Here is a 19,742-nt window from a genome sequence, read left to right as displayed (position 1 = left end):
CAACTTTGAAACTCGAGATTTCAATTATTATTTTTTTTTTCGTCTTTTTTTCTCATGTCACTTCAGGGGCTCCGTACTATTCCATAAGGATCCAGGATAAAAACCCATCTGATATAAATGTATATGTCAGAGTGTGTGAGTCTCTATAGGCATGAGCTGAATGAGCTGAATGAGCTGAATGAGTTCCCATGATGCAAAGAGAATTCCTTCAGCGCCTCCTCCAGGGTGAGGTTCCTACTCTCAGGACTCTCTCTGGCACAGCGCTGCACTCACCGTCTCACCTCGACACTGCGCTCGGCAAGTGTCGTGTCACGGCGATAATGCGCCGCGCCTCATTGAGCAGGCTTATTGGATCTTCCTGAGAAGTGAGCTAAGTGGGTGTGCTAAATTGAACGCGATTCGTCGTTTTTTTTTCTTTTTTGGGGGGGGGGGGGGGGTTCACAGGGCCGCTCTGCTTTTTACATTAAGAGGCGGCAGAATTACATAAGCAAAGACAATATTGCGGCCGCTGGAGCGTCGCGAGGCCTCGCATTTCAATCACTCAGGCGGTCTCAGGTGACGCGCTCCAAATGAGGACAAATGACAAAATTAAAATGACATCCTTCGATTTTTTTCGGGTGCCCACAGCTATCGCTAATTGAAAAAAAAATTCAATCACGCTAATGAATGGAAGGGAGAAGTTAAATTAATAAAAAAAGGAAAATGATAGAAGAGGGGAAAACACACAGCGATAGGAAGACGAGCTACAAGTGTGCCAGTGATGAACTCGTCTGAGTCTAAAGGGAGTGAGCTGAATCTGTCAAAGATGACGACTGTGTTCCGTTTCCACAGAGCTGAGGTCCGAGCATCCGACCTGATTCTCCGAGCATTCGACCTAAAACTCCACCGAGTGGACGGCGCACGCGATTAAACCAAGTGTAAACAAGCGATGAAACGCAGCGGCGTCGCGTAACAGTCGCGTAATCACAGGCTCATTGGCGCTAAAGTAACCCACAGTGAGAGGATATTACACTGTGCCTTTTTACAATTGAATTCACTTTAATGAATCACTTTCCGGTGAATCAACGCTAAAGAACGCGACTTTGATTTATTTTCTATTTACTTACAGAATCGCAGAGGACAAAGCGAACGCTGCTGCGGCGGCGTCGTCCATTGAAATGAACCGACCTTCCTGATTTATTGTGTTTTAAAGTTGGCTAACTGCTGAATTTGACACTGTGTCTGATTAGAATCTAAATTGATCTTCTGTTTTTTTTTTTAATACACTACAATTTCCATCAGTCCTCGGCTGAATTTTGTGAAAGTTGTGGTTTCTACTTGACGCCGACAGTGATCCCAAAGCCACATTTGTTTCTTATTACAATGTCAGGCTTTCTTTTACTGTATGCAATAATATGACAGGTAACACTTCACAATAAGGGTCCCTTAAAGGTGCTTTATGTAATAAATATAAAACAACTGGCCATAAAATCCTCCTAATATGTCACAGAGACTCAGGAATAATGTTCATATAACAAACTGAACTCACCAACAACAACAGTACAGACAAAATATTTGCATTAAAAAAATATATTTTAAATTTGAGTTTTAAGTTTTGAAATCATGTTTTTTTTGCATGTGGCGCCACCTACCGCCGTCTACCAATCATTGCAGTCAGTAGAGTCTCGGCTGCCGAGCAGCGGTATTTTGAATTTGAATGTAGTAACCGTTTGTGGCCACATTCTTACATATGGCGCCTTTAATTAACGTTAGTTAGTACATTACCAATTAACTGTGATTATTAATCATTATCACTTATTACTTAGCATTGTTAACACGTTAGATAATGCATTATTAAGCAGTTAATTAATGTTTACTACTCAGTAAAATTTTTATCTTGTAATTAGTTATCATTATGTATGCTTTATACAGCATTAGTTAACATACTAGTAACCATTAATAATGGCTCTAGTAATCACTTAATTATGGTGTTTATTTGGAGTGATTAAGCATTAAGTAACAGCCAACTAATGCATCTACTAATCATTCGCTATATGGTGTACGTTACCTGGATGGGCATTAATAAACAATTGATTTATGTGTATTTCTGTGTATGTCGTCATGTAGCTCTTACATAACCTTATGTAAGATATTACTTAACGTTAGGCACCTGACCAAACCCTTAATAAATGCCTTATAAGCATTAATTAACCATAGCAAAATATTACCGAATGCTTTTTGGACCCTTATTGTGTTAACAATGCTAGGTAATACATGATAATACTAACTAACTAACATTAATTAAGGGATCCTTATTGTAAAAAGTTACCATATGACAAGTTTACCGATTGTTTTTGAAAGCATAACATTAACGCTCCCTTGAGTGGAGAAAAAAAGTGTATAAGTGTTGAAGTAAGATAAGCAGACGTGCTGTGAGACACGGCACAAATATACGTCTTCTTTAAGAAAACAGCAAAGACGATAAAAAGAAGTGTCTCACCAGAATAACTAACTTAAAGAATGTTTGGCTTCATTATTCAACAGCATTAACTTTTCTATTTCCTTTTCACTGATTTCTTCATTAATTCCGGTAAACTTCGTGAACTCGGCTATCTGCCGCGACGGCGCTGTCCGTGGTGCTGAAAAGGACCGGAGGAAATGAACAGAAAGTGGTGGGAAAAAAAACAAAAAACTGATATGTTTTAGTCTGGAGCAGAAATGAGGCTCCACATCCTGATGTCCATCAGCCGTAATGACATTCTTTATCTGCCAAACTGCCATTTTCATTTATGCTGCGAGTCGACAACATTTTTTTTTTTTTCTCCCCACACACATTTGGCTAACTCATTTCATCACATTAGGATCATTTAAGCAGTTTTGTGCATAACGAGGTCTGTCGCGCAGCATTTTCCAGAGCTCATCATGCGCAATGAATTAGAAAGTGAGATATGTTTTTTGCCTGTAACCCCAAATCTAATTAAACACATCATCGTAATCGTAATCGTGGGCTCGAAGGCGACTTACTTACCGTTGACCACCACTGCGATATCCACAAAATCGATCTCGCCGCGAGCCTCCACGCTCGCCTCGCAGCGGTACACGCCCTCGTCCGCCTTGGTCACGTGATGGATCTGTAGGTTGTTGTTTGCCAGCACCTGGTATTTGTCTTCACAGAGAGAGAGAGAAGAAAACAAGAGGGTGAGAAGGAAGGAAGGAAACCAAGCAGAGGCGATTCTAGAGTCTTTAGGGGCCCTAAGCAAAAATTCCCAGGGGGCCCTTCCTTCCAAACGGTGTTCATCACCATTATGTTATAAATAATCTGACACCAACGAAAAATGTACGAGTTCAAAATATTTTTTTTTCTTCGAAATGAATAACCTTGTAATTAAAAAGTATGTGAAAATATAAATGTAAACAACAATAAAATACTGTAAATAGCTTTTAAAAAACTATATAAACCTAGTAAAAAAGTGTAAAGAACCCACATTATAAAACAATAGAAATATATAGAACAATAAAATACTGTAAATAACTGAAAAAAACATATATAAACTGAGTAAAATATGCATTATTACACTGTAAATAATCAGGGGCGGTTCTAGAGTCTGTAGGGGCCCTAAACAAAAATTCCCAGGGGGCCCTTCCAACCGGTGTTCATCACCATTATGTTATTTTTTCTAAATGAATGAAATAACAATGAAACTATATGTAAAGAATAATAAAATACTGTAAATAGCTTTAAAAAAACGATATAAACTTAGTAAAAAAAAAAAAAAAAATACATTACACTATAAAGAACCCACATTATAAAATAATATAGAACAATAAAATACTGTAGATAACCGAAAAACCATGTATAAAATGAGTAAAAAAGATATGCATTATTACACTGTAAATAATCCTCTTCATTTTCCAACTTGCAGAACGATAACTTCACACAGGTTAAAGTGAGGTGGGGCCCCTTTAGGGGGGTTTCCTACTGAGATGTCATTGCAAATCGCCCCCCATTGTTGTTTAAGGGGGACGGGGAGGCGGCTGGTCACTGCACATTTCGGTAAAAACAGCCCTCAGGCTCCGAGTGTCGGGGGGGGGGGCCCCCTATCGGCTCGGGGCCCCAAGCAGTTGCCGCCTGCCTTTCCTGTTCACAAGCTGCGCCTCTGAAACCAAGCAGGAACGACATACGACAGAGACGGCTAGGGTGCGATTAAGGATAAGTTGAGGGGAGAAAAAAAAGCGTCGCCTCCGCTCTCCACGAGTGAGAGACTGTCGATCTCGTCTGCGGCGCGTTTACCTGATAAAGTTCACGCGGACAAACGCCCGCGCAATTACGCCTCCGAATCCGTCTCCACTCACCTCCCAATCGTGGTCGCCGTGAGATTGGCCAGGAGTGATGAGGCCTCTATCTCATTTCTGTGGCGCTAAAGATATTTATAACCCCCCGCGCATCGTAATTAGGGAGTAGGGGTGTGTGTGTGTGGGGGGGTGATTAAAGGAAAAAAATAGTCTTTCATCATTACTGTTCAACTGAAGATTTGGATTTCAATTAAAAATACGTGACAGATTCAAGGGGGTCACTCTTTCTCATCAGCGCTCAGGCGTCTGGGAGGAGGACGGAGGAGCGGCGGCGTAGGGAGTGTTGTAAATCAGCGAGGAATAATGAATTCTAGTCTGCAGCTTTTTTTAATATCAGTAAAGGATATTAATGAAAGTGATTCTGTCCCGTCTGCCGGTCTTTCTTTTTTCCCCCCCACCCCCACCACCCAAACTAAAGAAACCACCTTCTTTCATAATTAAAATAAGAAGTTTAAAAAACGGCGTGAGCCCTTTCAGACGCGACACCCGCGAACCAGCTTCGGATTGAAGACGACACAGAGTGAGCGAGATTCGAGTCGTGAAGTCTGCATCTTTTTTGAATGTCACCTCCTAATTGCTCTATAATCCGTCCTCTCAGTCGCTTGTTAACACCGTTTCTTTCCCAGTTATACTCTTCCTCCTCCTCCTGGGCTGATGGGGCTGGACTTCTATTCATAGGGTTTGATATTCTTGTCTTATTGTGAATCCGCACAAAAGAGGGAAAGAGCATTTCTGTCCCACAGAACATCATTCTTGGCACATTAGAGCTATTCTATTAAGTGGACGAAAGGGGGGGGGGGGGGGGGGTAGGGTACACAAGGACACAAGGAGAAGGTTTTTTTCTCGATATTCGAGTGAATTTGGTCGCATTACATTTAAAAATCGTAAACTTCTTTTGAGATGACGGCGTAGTCGCAGCTTGTGGTATAATCGGTCTGCTGTTATATATTAAGGTTTTCTGAGGAACATTGAATATGCTTCAAAATAATCTGCAAAATCTGCTTCATCAGGATTGTGTGATCTACGGAAGAGGATTAGAGCCACACAGGGAGAAAAAAATATTTGAGACTCACAATTCTGACTTTAAAACTCACAATTCTGCTCAGAATAAAGTCATCATTCTGAGTTTAAAAGTCATAATTCTGAGATTAAAGTCAGATTTCTGAGTTTTAAAGTCATAATTCTGAGAATAAAGTCAGAATTCTGAGTTTTAAAGTGAAAATTCTGAGAATAAAGTCATAATTCTGAGTTTTAAAGTCATAATTCTGAGATTAAAGTCAGATTTCTGAGTTGTAAAGTCATAATTCTGAGAATAAAGTCAAAATTCTGAGTTTTAAAGTCCTAATTCTCAGAATAAAGTCAGAATTCCGAGAATAAAGTCAGAATTCTGAGTTTCAAAGTGAGAATTCTGAGAATAAAGTCATAATTATGAGTTTAAAAGTCATAATTCTGAGATTAAAGTCAAAATTTTGAGTTTTAAAGTCCTAATTCTCAGAATAAAGTCAGAATTCCGAGAATAAAGTCATAATTCTGAGTTTTAAAGTGAGAATTCTGAGAATAAAGTCATAATTATGAGTTTTAGAGTCATAATTCTGAGAATAAAGTCAAAATTATGAGTTTAAAGTCAAAATTCTAAGAACTAAGTCAGAATTCTGAGAATTAAGTCAGAATTTTGAGAATAAAGTCAGAATTCTGAGTTTTAAAGTCAGAACTCAAATAATTTTTTCCTTTGGCCCCAATCCTCTTTCATAGTGATCAGATCACATGACTCAAAATGGAGTTATGCTAAATCCCAACTAGTGCACGGAAAACTCTTATATCACTTCACAACCCAAGACATTTCATCTTTGAAATCAATTGTTGAAGGAAGAATAAATAAAGAATGAAAACAATTTGGTTCATCAGTAAAGTTTTAGAATTAATTTACATTTATACATCTTTATGACCTTGAAATTCAGTCAGTGTGTAAACCTAAAAAAAAAACTATTGTCTTCTCCTGTACGTCTCCTGCTTCTCATTCACCTCTAAAACAACATGGAAAGGAAAAAACACCGTCATTAAAGTAGTGGTCAACAAAAGGTCATGCAAACTTACTGTGGTACTCCTCGGTGATCTCCCTCTCCTGGTAGTACCACACCACTGCAGGCACCGGCGAGCTGATGACATCACACACCACCTCCGCCGTCTCACCTTGGCGGAACTCCTGCGGTGACTGAATATCTCTGAACGTGAGCCTCTCTGCGGGATCGGAAAACAGATGGAAGGATTTTTTATTTTATTTTATTTTATTTTCTCTCGAGCATTCAAGGTGGACAATTTTAGTGCAGGTCTCGACATCAAAAGGAGCTCAAAAAAAAAAAAAACTGTGACCGTTGTGAGAGGGTTAGTGCTTTTAGTTAAAGTTGTTTGAAGACGCATTTCCTTTTAATTTCCAGTCTGGTTTTATTATATCCTTTGAGTTAACTTTGACATTGGAAAGTACGCCAAGGTCACCCATCTTCGAACTTATCCAAGATACTTGTAAGAGGCATCCACAGTGCCAGTTTGGCAGCAATACAATAAATATTTGTCAAGTTATCGCGACGACGAGGTTGAAAAGTGCCGGTTTTTGGCTATTTTCCAAGTTCCAAGTGCAGCCGTGACCTTGAAAAGTAGGTCAAGGTCACCCATCTTCGAACTTGTCCAAGATACTTGTAAAAGGGCATTGACTGCGCCAGTTTGACATCAACATGTCGAAATATTTGTCAAGTTATCGTGTTGACAAGCTCGTAAAGTGCCGTTTTTACACATTTCTCACATTTCCCCGCAAAAAAACGTGTAAAAAATTCACGAAAAATTCAAAAAAAGGTTTTTGGACAAAACGAACAAAAAAAACGCCTGGAGATATTCACCCACTAAACAATCCTGCAAAATGTGAAGGACGTATGAATACAGGAAGGTATTCATTTTAGTCCGGACGGCGAACGGACGGACGGAACGGTGCGAACGATATATGCTCCGCGTCGGAGCATAAAAAGCCATTAAGGGGAAAAAATACAGAGTGCTACTACACACGCCAAGCTCAGAGTAACTGTAGACCGACTCTGCGGCTTCATCCTTCGGAGGCTGATCGTATCACAAACGGTGGATCTCGCACTCGGAAGGCTCCTTCAAAATGTCGCCAGGGAAACACAATCTTTCACTCCAGAGCAGCAAAATGGAAGGATAAATGTCCGGTCCGGTTTACAGAGCTGACAGACTGTGGTTAAGGAGCGGGCGGTAAGTTGCTGACTCTGTGTAGAGCCAGATTGACTCATTTTGGTTTTTGGCTTTAAATTTTTAATTAATTCATAGGCCCCCCTCTCAATCTATCCCCCATAAACGCTCAGGCTCTGAACCCTGATGGACATCAGTGACATCACCAGAGGAAACAACGGGGACTGAAATGTGACATAAACTAACACAATGAATCAACACGGACACTGGGGAGCAGAGAGACTGAATACACCAGGGAGGCAGGTGTGACACAGGTGTGGCAAACAAGACACAGCTGAAACACATTACGGCAGGACAGGATGCAAAAGGAAAGACTTCAAAATAAAACAGGAAGCCAAGAACTGAAAACTTAGCGGAAAGAAAACCTCACAACAAAAACGTCCAAACAGAATAATGATTCAACAAAACGTGAATGTGTGAATCTGAAGGCGAACGTGAGGGCGACAGCGGGCCAGGAAGTCGTCTGTCAACTGGAAGGTTGCGGGTTTCGATTCCCAGCTCTGCAAATCTATAATGCCGATGAGTGATAGAAAATGTGTTGCACTCTCTGTGTGAATGAGTTTAAACTCAGAATTGTGAGAATAAAGAATAAGTCAGAATTTTCAGAATAAATCAGAATTCTTAGTTTTAATGTCAGAATTTTGAGAATAGTCAGAATTGTGAGAATAAAGTCAGAATTGTGAGTTTGAAGTCAGAATTCTTAGAATAAAGTCAGAATTGTGAGTTTTAAAGTCAGAATCATTAGAATAAAAGTCAGAATTGTGAGTTTTAAAGTCAGACTTCCAAAAATAAAGTCAGAATTCTGAGAATTAAGTCAGAATTCTGAGTTTTAAACTCAGAATTCCAAGAATAAAGTCAGAATGCTGAGTTTTAAAGCCAGAATTCTGAGAATAAAGTCAGGATTATTAGAATAATGTTAGAATTGTCAAAGTCAGAACTCAAATAGTAAGTGGCTCTAATCCTCTTCCGTAATAAAGGCCTGAATTGGGACACAGCAAAAACAAATGATGTATTAAATAAAAAGTTAACCAAAGTTGCAACATTGAATACCAGAGAAAACCGTATTTCCTCGATAACCTTTGTGGACAAAGAGATGCACAAACCAAGACACTCAACCATCTCCACTCAAATGGCTAAAACCGTCTGCTGCGAAGCACAAACGTCTTGTGACGTCTTGTGATCTCCTTTAGCAGAACAGACTCAGAGTGTTTTTGGGAAAAACAATGCAAAGCATTGGGAACGGATGAGCAGCATTCACCCTCGGAATCAAAGAACGACGGAAAAGCTAATGCCATTGTGACCGTTTTCTGGGACACAGATAAGGCGATTCTGACGGAACGGAACACACAGTTAGACGGAGAGACGGCCATTTTATTCGCTGCCAATCGCGCCCCGCGAGGAAAACAAAACGGAAAAAAGTCAGTCGAGGCGAGATATTCCGCAAACCCTTTGTTCGCCGAATTAGACGAGAACAGACAGATTCCTTCTCTCCGTCATCCGACATCTTAACAAACATTTTGTTGTGTTAAGGAATTTTCTTCTTGGACCGGATTCTCCCCCCCGCGCACAATGCACGACACGTCTTCGAAGGAACCCTCTCTGGTTCTTTGTGTAACCCGCTGGTTCTGGCACGGCTCGTGGTGCCGCGGCCACCTGCTATCATCTGCCTGGTGTATTGTGAAGGCATGAATAAATCAACAACCAGCTTCCTTATCAGTCCTTGCCATTAGTTAGGCCTCACCATTAGCATTTTCGCTGTGTGATTTATGCCAGACTGTTCCCTAAAATGAGCTTTTTTCTCTCTCGCCGACTGCACTCTCCTCCTTTGAACGTGTCTGGCATCTCGGTGTCTTCATTAACTCCAAGGATGCTTTTGCATGTTTTCCTCATTCACTCCACTGGTTTCTAATCAATCCCCCTCGTGTTCTTTATTTTATTTTTTTTCCTCACAAACTCTTCTACTTTCCTCTGCAAGTTTGAACACTTATGGTGTCTCTCTTGTTGTCACGCTGCTCTATAAGGAGAATCTGTAGGGGGGGTGGGAACAACAACAACCACTTTTTACCCAAGAGCAAACTTAGGGCCAATTCCAATTCCTATCTTAACCCTTTAAGCTCAACCCTTAATCTTAACTGAATTTGGAGAATAAAGTCCGAATTGTGAGAATAAAGAATAAAGTCAGAATTCTGAGTTTTAAGTCAGAATTATTAGAATAGTCAGAATTCTGAGTTTTAAAGTCCGAATTATTAGAATAAAGTCAGAATTGTGAGTTTTAAAGTCAGAATTCACAGAATAAAGTCAGAATTATGAAAATAAAGTCAGAATTGTGAGTTTTAAAGTCAGAATTCAGAGAATAAAGAATAAAGTCAGAGTTCTGAGTTTGAAGTCAGAATTCTGAGTTTTAAGTCAGAATTATTAGAATAAAGTCAGAATTCTGAGTTTTAACTTCAGAATTATGAGAATAAAGTAAGAATTACGAAAATAAAGTCAGAATTGTGAGTTTTAAAGTCAGAAATTTTGGGTTTAAACTCAGAATTCAGAGAACAAAGAATAAAGTCAGAATTCTGAGTTTTAAAGTCAGAATTCTGAGTTTACACTGGCCCTCAAAACCAAGTGTTGAGGGTTATTTTGTCACTTAGAAATGGGACACCCCTTAAATGCAGATACGTCTTCAGACTGTAGGGGGCAGAATAATGCGTCCAGTCTGTCAACTCCAAAAAAGAAGAAGAAGAAGAACACATTTACGTCACGATTATTAATTACGATCTGTTTGTCAGTCAAGTTATTAGGTTGTCAGTTAGTTATAAGATGATACTCATACAAATACCACAACCACGGACATATTCAGCTTATTGAAATCACACACCACGACTTATTGAAAAGTAAACCATAGAAAACCATCGCTTGTCTGCACAAAAGATCGTAAACTAAAAATAAATGTTACGCAACAATGACGTCAGTAATCCATAATATGGGCCTAAACTAAAGATAATACAATGGTTTTTTTTTATCATTTTTATATCTCTATTAACAAAGAAAATACTTAATTTGTAGCGTACTCGTTTTCGCTGCTTTCGGCGCCATCTTTGTTATGGCAAAACATGCAATGCATTCTGGGTAGCCCTTGCTCCCAAGGGTGGTCCCGGTAAATCTCAATATTGAGGGCGATACAGTCCTTAAACTTGACCCTCAACTTAATTTTTCTGAGAATCGGGACAACACTTGCACTAGAGGGAGCGCACATCTTTGAGAATGAGGGTTAAGATTGAGGAATTGGAATTCACCCTAAACATTGCGCTAAATTATGAAATCCTCATCATCATCTCATATGGCTGCTTATATGTTCACGTCGTACAAGCGAGATCCCAGATTCATCCTTCGGGGAAAACCGCATCTGCAGAACTATTTTTTCGACTGTCTCTTGAGTCCTTTTTGCCGACAGCGGGAAAAAAAAACAAAATAGCTCCATGACGGTGCCATTTGTGCCGTCAGGGTGAATTTAACCAAAGTTCAAGCCCTGTGTTTTGGATTCAGAGCTGCTCCGCGTGGCGTGATTACAACGGCGGGCGATCGCAGCGACGTCAACAGCCAGCCGAGCCAGAGGATGTCAACACTTTGTCTCCCCGCAGGTCGTGAATTTCATGTACAACATGTTTTTTGGGGGGTTACCGCACCCTGTGCACCGGCAGAACGGCTGTACTGGCTGGAGCTGCAGCTGGAGGCTTCGGGCGGATTTTCATTCACATGCTGCTCAGGCAATCCACGCCGAGGTGGCCCCCCCGAGGGAGAATGATGCTGGGTTGCCATGGAAACAATAGTTTTTAGGGAGCTGGTTCTGCGGCCAGCGAGGCAAGTGTCTGTGTGGTGGCAGGTGTGATTGAGGCCGCGATGCGTTTCTCCTATCGATTTACAAGGGCGGTGAATCAAAGACGTCGTCTCCAGTTAGTAAATCGGGATTTGGGTAACTCGGCGCTAATGCGGCCTTCGTGTGACAGTAAACAACAACATCGTACATATTTTGGCACCTCGCGTTTGCTTTTGACCGCTTTTTTTTTTTTTTTTCGTCGACGCAAACGAAAACACTCGTGACACGGAGCCAGCGAAACCTGTCATTACGTCTTTGAAAAAACGAAGCCTGTAATCTTAAACGCTCTTCAACAAAGCCGTTCGTTTCGCATGCAAATCAGTTAAATCGCAACTAAAGGAGTTATTTAATGGGTCCGCGTTGGATGATTCTTATCCGGAAAACAACGCAAAGCAACGACATTCCGTAATTGTTCTCTGTTATTTCCATTCAAACCTGCCTTATGAGTCATCTGAACAATTATGAATAATGACTGTAAATGCTATTATTCCTCTCAAAGCCTGTGGTGCGGAAGGTTTCAAACTGTTTTCTTTTTTCTATTATGCTAAATAACTTTAGTATCAGACTGCCTTCATCTTTCAGACTGGGGGAAATTGCTGAGTGTTATTTTTCGAGATTGAGATGAACCATGTGACCGCAGGAATGGTGGATCGGCATAGAGCACGCGATGTCACATGAATAAATCTTCAAAGTTAATGTAGATGAAGGCCATGTATCCAAATTCCCTTAATATCACTTAAGAAAACACCAAAAACATGTACTAAAACTGTATTTTCGTTATTTTGAGCGTTCTCGTGCACTTTATATATCCCTTGATTGACCAAGTGCATGTTTTTCTGAAAGTCATATGTCTGCAAAGCTTACGGTAGATTTCCAGCACGACCGACGCCTCCTCGGTGTGACCGCCGGCGTCCGTGGCCTGGCAGCGGTAGATCCCCGCGTCCTCGATGATGGCGTTGTAGATGATGAGCCTGGAGCGCGACGTCTCCGTGTGAAGCGCGATCCGCCTGGAGGTGGCGATGCGCTCGCCCTGGGGGTTGTACCACTCGAGCCTCACGGGCTCGCCGATAGCTGGGGAGGAGGACGGCGAGAAAGAGAAAGAGTTTGATTATAATGAGTTAGTTTTAACTTACTCACAAGTCACCTTAAAGCTTAAACTTGCCACGGCAACGGAGTCCAGGCGCCGTTAACCCGTTAGCTGCGTGTGAGACTAGTCTATAAAAACATACGTTAGTGCTGGGCACGTTAACACGCTAACGCATGTTAGCGCAAGACTCGTTTCCATGATGACTGACCAGGAAAAGACCCGCGTGACGCAGCACCGGAGTCCAGGCACCGTTTACCAGTTAGCTGCGTTAGCTCCTTTAGCGCCGTTTGGTGAGTATCAGACATTTAAAAGAACCTACACAGGTTACTTACGAAATATAATTAGTGCTGGGCACGGTTGACGGCGTTAACAGCATCCATCAACGCTAACGCACATTAAAAAGTGATGACTGACGGAGTCCAGGCACCGTTTACCAGTTGGCGCCGTTAGCTGCGCGTGAGACTAGTCTATAAAAACATACGTTAGTGCTGGGCACGTTAACGCGGTGACGGCGTCAATGCTAACGCACGTTAGCGCAAGACGCGTTTCCATAATGACTGACCAGGAAAAGACGCGCGTGACGCAGCACCAGAGTCCAGGCACCGTTTACCAGTTAGCTGCGTTAGCTCCTTTAGCACCGTTTGGTGAGTATCAGACATTTAAAAGAACCTACAAAGGTTACTTACGAAATATAATTAGTGCTGGGCGCGGTTGACGGCGTTAACAGCATCAACGCTAACGCACATTAAAAAGTGATGACTGGCGTGAGTCCAGGCACCGTTTACCAGTTGGCGCCGTTAGCTGCGTGTGAGACTAGTCTATAAAAACATACATTAGTGCTGGGCACATTAACGAGGTAACGGCGTCAATGCTAACGCACGTTAACGCAAGACACGTTTCCATGATGATTAACCAGGAAATGACGCGTGTGACGCAGCACCGGAGTCCAGACACCGTTTACCAGTTAGCTACGTTAGCTCCTTTAGCGCCGTTTTGTGACATGAATGATCAGACATTTAAAAGAACCTACACAGGTTACTTACAAAATATAATTTGTAAGTAACAACAAAAAGACGCGCCTGACGTCATGTTTACGTGCCGCGGCACCGTAGTCTAGGCACCGTTTACCAGTTAGCTCCGTGAGCTGTGTTAGCTCCTTTAGCGCTGGTTAGCGCGCCTACAGTCGAACTGGAGCGGTTTGTTTATTAAACTAAAAGGGCAGCGCTACAAATAACTAGCGTACTGCGTACGTGTGCCTCCGTTTTTAAAGTTTAGCGTTACTTTAGAGACTCATTACAACAATCGAGAATCACGTAAACATGGCGTCACGCGCGTCTTTTTCCGGTCAATCGTCATTGACGTGCATTGACGTCGTTTGACTACGTTCAACCTTTCCATAATTCTCGAAAAAAGTGACGTACGTGGTTGGGTTGGTTTATTTAGCGTCCCGATGTATTCACAATCAATTTCAATATTAAATTAGAGGTACTAAAACGAGGCGTGGTGTGATTTAAATTGTGGTTTAATTAATGCTTTGTTTTATTTTTTTTTTACACAGCCTACCAGATGTTATTGGATTTGTTGTCCCCTCACATTAACACTGTAACACATTTCCCTCTCTGCTATTTGATGGAGCACCTCATTGTGTGGAAAGAGTCTGCGTTGATTAGAGTTCTGATTAAAGATTCTGGTCGGGCCGCTGCTGAAGTTCTTTGGAATTTAAATAAGTTTGGGGGGAGGGGGGGGGGGTTGTTGGGGGAGTGGCTGCTATGAAAAAGCCAAAATTAGAGAGTAAATCAACAAGTTGCTCGACACCGACTCTTTTATAGGCTGCCATTTAGGGGCCCGGCAATCATCACCAGACTCTGAAGTAAACCAGAGCGCCATCCAGCACTTCGTCGACGGAACAGAAGGCCCCTGAAATGATACGATTATGTCGTAATCTTTCGGATTTACATCGCTAATAAGCCTGTAAAGGAACAGCGACATATGTAGCGCTGTAAATTCCCACTCCCATTTCCACTCCACGCACACGCACGCATGCAGGCGCTAAAGAGAGCCGTGACCACCTATCATCCTGAACCCTACTTATTGGCCATCACGGGAGGTGACGGGGCCATCTGCGAGGAGCAGCAGGTGCCCCTTAGTGCAGAGGGCCATTACTTAACCTATCAATCACGCCGAGCCTTGTGCATGACAAAAAACGCACATAAACACATCCATTTACTTTAGAGACAAACAAGGAGCTGAAGAAGGAGACAAAAAAACACTGTTAACAAATTCCGTTAAGGGCACTCATTGAAAATAAAGGTCCATATAAGAACCATGTATGGCTCCTTGCCTATAGAATAAACAAGAAAAACACAAATATAGTGAAAGGAACGTCCTCAGGGACCGCTGTCTTGCATGTTTTCCAACACGCCTGACTGATTTCGTCAACTTTCTATCGTTACCCGTATATAGCCGTGTGTCCTTACTTTTGTGCCTCTTGCAACTGAATTTGAAGTTTGGAGCGTCGCAGGTCCTCCAATGATTGGTCAAATGATCGGTTAGCACTAGTGCTGTCAGTGAAACGCGTTATTAACGGCGTTAACGCGAAACCATTTTAACGGCGTCAATTTTTTTTTTTATCACGCGATTAACGCTCTTTTGGCCGAGCAAACTTGTGTGTGTGTGTGTGTGTGTGTGTGTGTGTGTGTGTGTGTGTGCCATTTAGATAAATTTCGATTAATTGTTCAGCCCTACACTACAGTATATGCCAAAATATGCGAATAACATTTACACAAAGCAAGCCAATCCACTTTTCTATGTTGATAAGAGTATTAGTATGAGGAAAAATAATGGTACAAAAAGAAATCAAGGAACATTTACAATAGATAAGAATGTGAGATTAATTGCGATTAATCGCGAGTTAACTACGACATTGATGCGATTAATCGCGATTAAATATTTTTAATCGTTTGACAAGCACTAGTTAGCACCTTTTTCCTTTGCATCGAGAAGACCCGGGCTCGCGATCCAGTCGGAACAAGATGTCTTTGTGCATGGAGTTTTCATGTTCTTCGTGTGTGTGTGTGTGTGTGTGAGCATGGGTGGGTTTTTCTCCAAAAAACAAAATCCAAAAACATGCATAATTGGGGCATATTTTGGCAAATGGGACACTCTAAATTCACCGTAGGTGTGAGAGTGGACGGTTGCTTGTCTCTGTATGTGTCCCTGTGATGGACTGGTGTACAACGCCCATCGCCCTGTCAGCTGAGATTGGTACAGCACCCCCCCCCCCCCACCCCCCCCGTGACCCTGATGTGGAGGATAGAGCAGTAGAATATGGATGGATGTCTAAGTCCCTTCCTCTCGGACTTGACTAAATTAGGCCCGTTCACTGTCTAATTTTAAATATCTCTTACTGTCGTCTACACACGTTTTTACTCTGTCTGTTCATTTATTTCATTACAGCTGTGCAGCACTCTGGACAACTGCTGTTTAAATGTAAATGTTTGAATTTACACCGGATCGGACGTTTCGCCAACGTTTGTTCGACGCGGCGCAAAATAATGCAAACAGAAAGTGACAGAAATACGATGATGTGAGGTTTTACAGTGGACTGTTAAACGATGACAAATGAGCCGATTTGTCTTTTGAATGTTTGGCTCGCGCTCACACTAATCATCATCATCGTCGTCGCCATGTTCCCAACAATGCTCAGCATTGTGTCCTTGGGATGTGCATCTGTCGCTGGTTATAAAGTGTTGCTGAGATTTTATTTTTTTCAAACCACAAAATGCTTTTCTCTCTCACTTCGCCGTTCTTTCTTCACGTGTGACGTAGCACCTCGGCCTCGATGCTAACGCACACTATCGTTCAAAAGTTTGGGGTCAGGAAAATCACTTTTTTCAATGAATATAACATTAAAAGAATCAGAAATACACTCTATATATTGTTAATGTGGTAAACGACTATTCTAGCTGCAAACGTCTGGTTTTTAATGGAATATGTACATATGTGTATAGAGGCCCATTTCCAGTGTTCTAATGGTACATTGTGTTTGCTAATGGCGTTAGAAGGTTATTGGATGATTAGAAAACCCTTGAAAACCCCCCAAAAAGTTCTGGTTCTTTGACGAAAGGGCATAATTATTATTGTCATTATTTCTAATCTTGTCAATGTCTTGACTATATTTTCTATTCATTTTGCAACTCTTTTGATGAATAAAAGTGCGACTTTTCATGTAAAAATTGCATAGGTGACCCCAAACTTTTGAACGGCAGTGTAGGGGGAAGCGATAAGCGTCCAACGTCCCTGGATTAGGCTCCAACACGTCCAGACCTCGGACCAAGGGTGAATTCCAATTCCTTGCTTAACCCTCAATCTCAAAAATGTGCGCTCCCTCTAGTGCAAGTGCTGTCCCGATTCTCAGAAAAATTAAGTTGAGGTTGAAGTTTAAGGGCTGTATCCCCCTCAATATTGAGGTTTTCCCAGACCACCCTTGAGAGCAAGGGCTACCCAGAATGCATTGCGTGTTTTCACATAAGAAAGATGGCGCCGAAAGCAGCGAAAACGAGTACGCTACAAATGAAGTATTTTCTTTGTTAATAGAGATATAAAAATGATGAAAACCATTGTATTATCTTAGTTTAGGCCCATATTATGGATTACTGACGTCATTGTTGCGTAACATTTATTTTCATTTTACGATCTTTTGTCAATAGCCGGCCGGTGCGGACAAGCGATGGTTTGCTATCGTTTACTTTTCAATAAGTCGTGGTGTGTGGTAACTGTCAGCTGAATATGTCCGTGGTTGTGGTATTTGTATGAGTATCATCTTATAACTAACTGACAACCTAATAACTTGACTGACAAACGGATCGTAATAAATAATCCTGACGTAAATGTGTTCTTCTTATTATTATTTTTTGGAGTTGACAGACTGGACGTAGCTTTTTGCGTTATTCTGCCCCCTACAGTCTGAAGACGTATCTGCATTTAAGGGGTGTCCCATTTCTAAGTGACAAAATAACCCTCAACACTTGGTTTTGAGGGCCAGTTAAGATTAAGGGTTGAGCTTGAGGGTTAAGATAAGGAATTGGAATTGGCCCTAAACCTTGACAACACATCACCCTCACTCTGAAGAAACTGCAACTGGCTTCCCGTCAAGTTCTGGATCACCTTCGAGCTCCTCCTCTGCTACAAGTCTCTTACATTCACTTGCTCCACATTATCTCTCCGACCTAGGTCTCCTCTCCATTCCCAACACCTGGAGGCAAAAATCCGGTTTTTCAGTATCGCTGCTCCAACCTTCTGGAACTCACTCACAGTTTTTTCAAATTCAAACCCTTGTACAGCAACCTCTAATAACAATAATGTCGCTGCAGGCCTCGCTTTAAACCTGTTACTATAACAACATTATCGCCTCCTCCCGTCGTTACAGTCCGCTGATTGCACAGACCGACGAAATATGTTAAAACTGACGGTGACAAGCGCCTGTTTGCCACACAGACGATCTGAGGAGACAGCAGTGCGTCACGGCGCTCACTTCCTGGCCTCCCCACACCGGATGAATCGCTGGTGGACAATCAAAGCGCTCTCTTCAGATCTGCATAAGCTCCGGCATTATCGCCGTCTCTGGGCGCCGAGGCGCCGCCCGATGACCGATTCCTCCCGAAAGAACAGCAGCGAGACAACGGCGATCGCTCTTCTAAGAACGTCTGCGCGGCAACAACCAAATCGTCTTTTGAGCTTTCGCTAAAAGAGTTATTCCGTCAAAAACAGACGGCTCTGCCGCTCTCTGCATCCGCACACGTTGGAATTAACACTTTAAATAAGAGCAGGACGGGGGCGAACAAAGCCTCATCCACAGAGTCTATTAGAGTTTCTCTGCTGGAACCATTTACCTGATGAGAAATTCCAACGAGTCTAAACCCATTTAGGAAGTTAACCATGCTGTTCTTTTTTGGACAAATTATGCAATACAGTAGCAGGGGCCTACTCCCGAGTGGAAGTTCTTGCCATTTTTCACTTGATGTTGTGTTTTAACGACGTGCGCGGCCACATATGACACGTGCATATTTCTTCTGTACTTATCCTTATAGAGAATTTAGTGTTTGTAAATGGCAAAAGGAGATTTTTCAGTGTGCAGCAGCAGCAGCAGCAGGAACACGGGGATGTCCACCTAAGAGATTGCTGCCTATTGCAGCGGGACCGTATCTATGTACCCCGGGTCCTATGTTCCCCGGGTCCTATGTTCACCAGGTCCTATGTTCCCCGGGTCCTATGTTCCCCGGGTCCTATGTTCACCGGGTCCTATGTTCCCCGGGTCCTATGTTTCCCCGGGTCCTATGTTCCCCGGGTCCTATGTTCCCCGGGTCCTATGTTCACCGGGTCCTATGTTCCCCGGGTCCTATGTTCCCCGGGTCCTATGTTCACCGGGTCCTATGTTCCCCGGGTCCTATGTTTCCCCGGGTCCTATGTTCCCTGGGTCCTATGTTCCCCGGGTCCTATGTTCCCCGGGTCCTATGTTCCCCGGGTCCTATGTTCCCCGGGTCCTATGTTCACCAGGTCCTATGTTCACCGGGTCCTATGTTCCCCGGGTCCTATGTTCCAGGGTCCTATGTTCACCGGGTCCTATGTTCCCCGGGTCCTATGTTCCCCGGGTCCTATGTTCCCCGGGTCCTATGTTCCCCGGGTCCTATGTTCCCCGGGTCCTATGTTCCCCGGGTCCTATGTTCCCCGGGTCCTATGTTCACCGGGTCCTATGTTCCCCGGGTCCTATGTTTCCCCGGGTCCTATGTTCCCTGGATCCTATGTTCCCCGGGTCCTATGTTCCCCGGGTCCTATGTTCCCCCGGGTCCTATGTTTCCCCGGGTCCTATGTTCCCCGGGTCCTATGTTCCCCGGGTCCTATGTTCCCCCGGGTCCTATGTTCCCCGGGTCCTATGTTTCCCCGGGTCCTACGTTCCCCGGATCCTACGTTCCCCGGGTCCTACGTTCCCCGGGTCCTATGTTCCCCGGGTCCTATGTTCCCCGGGTCCTATGTTCCCCGCTTTGTATGTGAGCGGGGAACATAGAACCCTTTCTCTAAAAAAAAGGGTCCTATGTTCCCCGCTGTTCACCCAAAGGGTCCTATGTTCCCCGATTTGTATGAGACTGGGGAACATAGGACCCTTTCTCTAAAAAAGGGTTCTATGTACCCCGCTGTTCACCCAAA

General features: G+C 42.8%; 1 protein-coding gene across 1 annotated transcript in view; it reads right to left on the bottom strand.

Moving 5' to 3' along the window:
• ncam2 (neural cell adhesion molecule 2) overlaps nucleotides 1-19,742 on the bottom strand; it is a gene marked incomplete at its 5' end in the record, with an annotated part of 350,469 nt that overhangs the window by 101,048 nt on the left and 229,679 nt on the right. Inside the window, 3 exons of the mRNA XM_083908283.1 lie at nucleotides 3,008-3,145; nucleotides 6,427-6,570; nucleotides 12,317-12,523. Of these exons, the coding sequence (XP_083764409.1) occupies nucleotides 3,008-3,145; nucleotides 6,427-6,570; nucleotides 12,317-12,523 (489 nt within the window). The remainder of the gene's footprint in view (nucleotides 1-3,007; nucleotides 3,146-6,426; nucleotides 6,571-12,316; nucleotides 12,524-19,742) is intronic.

Source organism: Microchirus variegatus (assembly GCF_963457635.1).
Source record: "Microchirus variegatus genome assembly, chromosome: 22".
NCBI classification, from domain to species: domain Eukaryota; kingdom Metazoa; phylum Chordata; class Actinopteri; order Pleuronectiformes; family Soleidae; genus Microchirus; species Microchirus variegatus.
Note: the sequence above shows the minus strand (reverse complement) of the source record. Positions and strands in the feature narration are given on the sequence as shown.